The sequence below is a fragment of the Tupaia chinensis genome, unplaced genomic scaffold (genome assembly GCF_000334495.1).
Source record: "Tupaia chinensis unplaced genomic scaffold, TupChi_1.0 Scaffold143913_1, whole genome shotgun sequence".
Lineage (NCBI taxonomy): Eukaryota > Metazoa > Chordata > Mammalia > Scandentia > Tupaiidae > Tupaia > Tupaia belangeri.
The window spans coordinates 2,157,322-2,159,470 of record NW_006203764.1 but is presented as its reverse complement, the minus strand read 5'-3'; the positions used below and the strand labels follow the sequence as shown (position 1 = coordinate 2,159,470).

The window sequence follows — 2,149 nt, the reverse complement described above, 5'->3', positions numbered from 1 at the left end:
GAAAGAGTCCAAGGCCCTTCTTGTTCCTGACCTGAGCTGCTGAAAGGAGCTGGCCTTGACCTCTGATGAGAACCTCAGAGCACAGGAAACAGAGCAAAGCCATTCTAAGCACAGGGCTTTGGAGGTAGCCAGACTGGGGTCTATTCTTGGCCTCTAGCAGGTACAAGCCAGGTGATCTTGAGTGAGTCATTTGACCTATCTGAGCCTGGGATTCCACCGCTGTGAGGTAGAGTGGTGCTATGCTTGGGGTGAGGTGTAGGTATGCTTGAGGTGAGGTTTAGGGAATGAGGCAGCTGGGTGGGTCTCCTCCCTCAGAACTGCCCTACCCACCTGGTGGCTGGTGCACTGGGCCCAGAGCTTCCTGAGCTGTGCTCGAAAGCAGTGTTCTCCAGTGCGGTGGCCAAAATGACAGACAATATGGCTTTCTGTCACAGGAGCCAGAGCTCATTCCATCTTTTTCAATTTTTCTCACGGCCAGAGAGAGGGGAAAAGAGCACCCTACAATGGGGTGTTGTCACTCCACAATCCCTTTTCCTCCATATTTCCATCCTGTGAGGATTTGGGGAGTGCACAGACAAGGGCTGGGATTTGAACCACGTTTGGCTGTGTGGGATCCAGTTTCCTTAACCACTAGGCCATGGGGCCAGCCCACATGAGCCAGAACTTGTCAGTCACACGTAGCTCTCATTGCGGATGGTTCAGACACAGAACACGCTCCTTATTCCAGGCGGCTGGAAGACTGTGCTACCCCAGAGGTGGCGGGGAACTCAGGACCCTACACGGCGCTGTGCCTCAGGGATAGAGGCCCTCAGCCCATGATCTCTTCAGAACCGCTTGGCCTGACCCTCTGTCAACCCTGTGCCTAGGGGAGAAACACTCTTTTCTCAGCTAAGTGGGGGAATTGAAAACTACCGCTTGATTCAGTCTATTTATTTTACACAAAAGGAATTAGGACTCAGAAAAGGGGAAAGACCGTTCCAGGATGTCACAGCGAAAATAGAGGCATAAACAGGTCAGGGATCGGGGTTACCTGAGTCCATCCTCTCGCTCGTACCTTTGTCCCTTGCTGAGCCCACCTTACACCCCCTCGCTCTCCCCCGTAGCAGCGACTGTGGCGGCCGTGCCCCTGGGACTAACTGCCCTGGGCTTCACCGGAACAGGAATCGCGGCCTCATCTATAGCAGCCAAGATGATGTCCGCAGCGGCCATTGCCAACGGGGGTGGCGTTGCCGCGGGCAGCCTGGTGGCCACTCTGCAGTCAGTGGGTGAGTGTCACATGGAAACGCCAGCTGGGATGAGCCAGGCCAGAGCACCTGCCTCCCTGTAGGGCTCTGACTCTTGGCGACCAGACCCTTTATCTCTCCCTCACTGCCCCTTCTAGCTGAGGGTGGGCCAGGGGAGCACCAAGAGGTCACCCACAGGGAACCCCACAAGCCTGGGCAGGCCTCCTCCCTCCCTGGGCTCCTGGAAGATCTGGGACCCACTGTTTCCCAGAGGGCCCACCCTGGGCTGTCAGTATCCCCTCCACAGCTCACTGCCCTGTGAGCAGCTGCCTGCAGCAGCCCTGCCCAAGACAGAGCAGGGCGGGGGTGGGCGAGGCTTCCCGAGCGACCAGGACACTGCCTTTCCCTTGCGCTGACCTCTTCTCTCCCTCAGGGGCAGCCGGACTCTCCATGTCATCCAACGTCCTCCTGGGCTCTGTAGGCGCTGCTTTCGGGGGCTGGCTGGGGAGTTTAAGAAAGGAGTCACCTCCCTCTCCTCCAGCTGGACCCAATACTGAAGCAGAGGGGGGACCCCAAGGCGGAGGTGACTCTCCAAAGCCCAGTCCCCCAAACGACAAGCCCTCTGCTCCCCGAAAATAGTTCAAGGACACATGAGAAATAAAGATGAGAGGCCGTGACCTTTCACAGGTATCTGTGTGTCACCCAGAGGTTGGGACAGTCCTTCCTGGGGGAGGAAGGAGCAGTGGGCCGCAGTGAGACGGCCCAGGTCTGTCCCCAGTCCTGCTGCTCACACTGTGGCCCAGGCAGGTCACGGCTGCCCTTTGCCCTCCTCACAGGCCGGAGGGATTGGACCGCGTTTACTGAGGGCTGGCCGGGGGCGGTGATGGCACACCTGACGCTCGGCCCCCACGGGGGGGCGTGACCTT

At 58.4% G+C, this 2,149-nt stretch overlaps 1 protein-coding gene across 1 annotated transcript in view; it reads left to right on the top strand.

The window, feature by feature from the left end:
* The window catches only part of LOC106733497 (interferon alpha-inducible protein 27-like protein 2), a 2,401-nt gene extending 496 nt beyond the window's left edge, over positions 1 to 1,905 (top strand). Inside the window, exons 2-3 of the mRNA XM_027767100.1 lie at positions 1,013 to 1,265; positions 1,657 to 1,905. Of these exons, the coding sequence (XP_027622901.1) occupies positions 1,013 to 1,265; positions 1,657 to 1,862 (459 nt within the window). The 3' untranslated portion in view covers positions 1,863 to 1,905. The remainder of the gene's footprint in view (positions 1 to 1,012; positions 1,266 to 1,656) is intronic.
* The last annotated feature ends 244 nt before the right edge of the window (positions 1,906 to 2,149 follow it).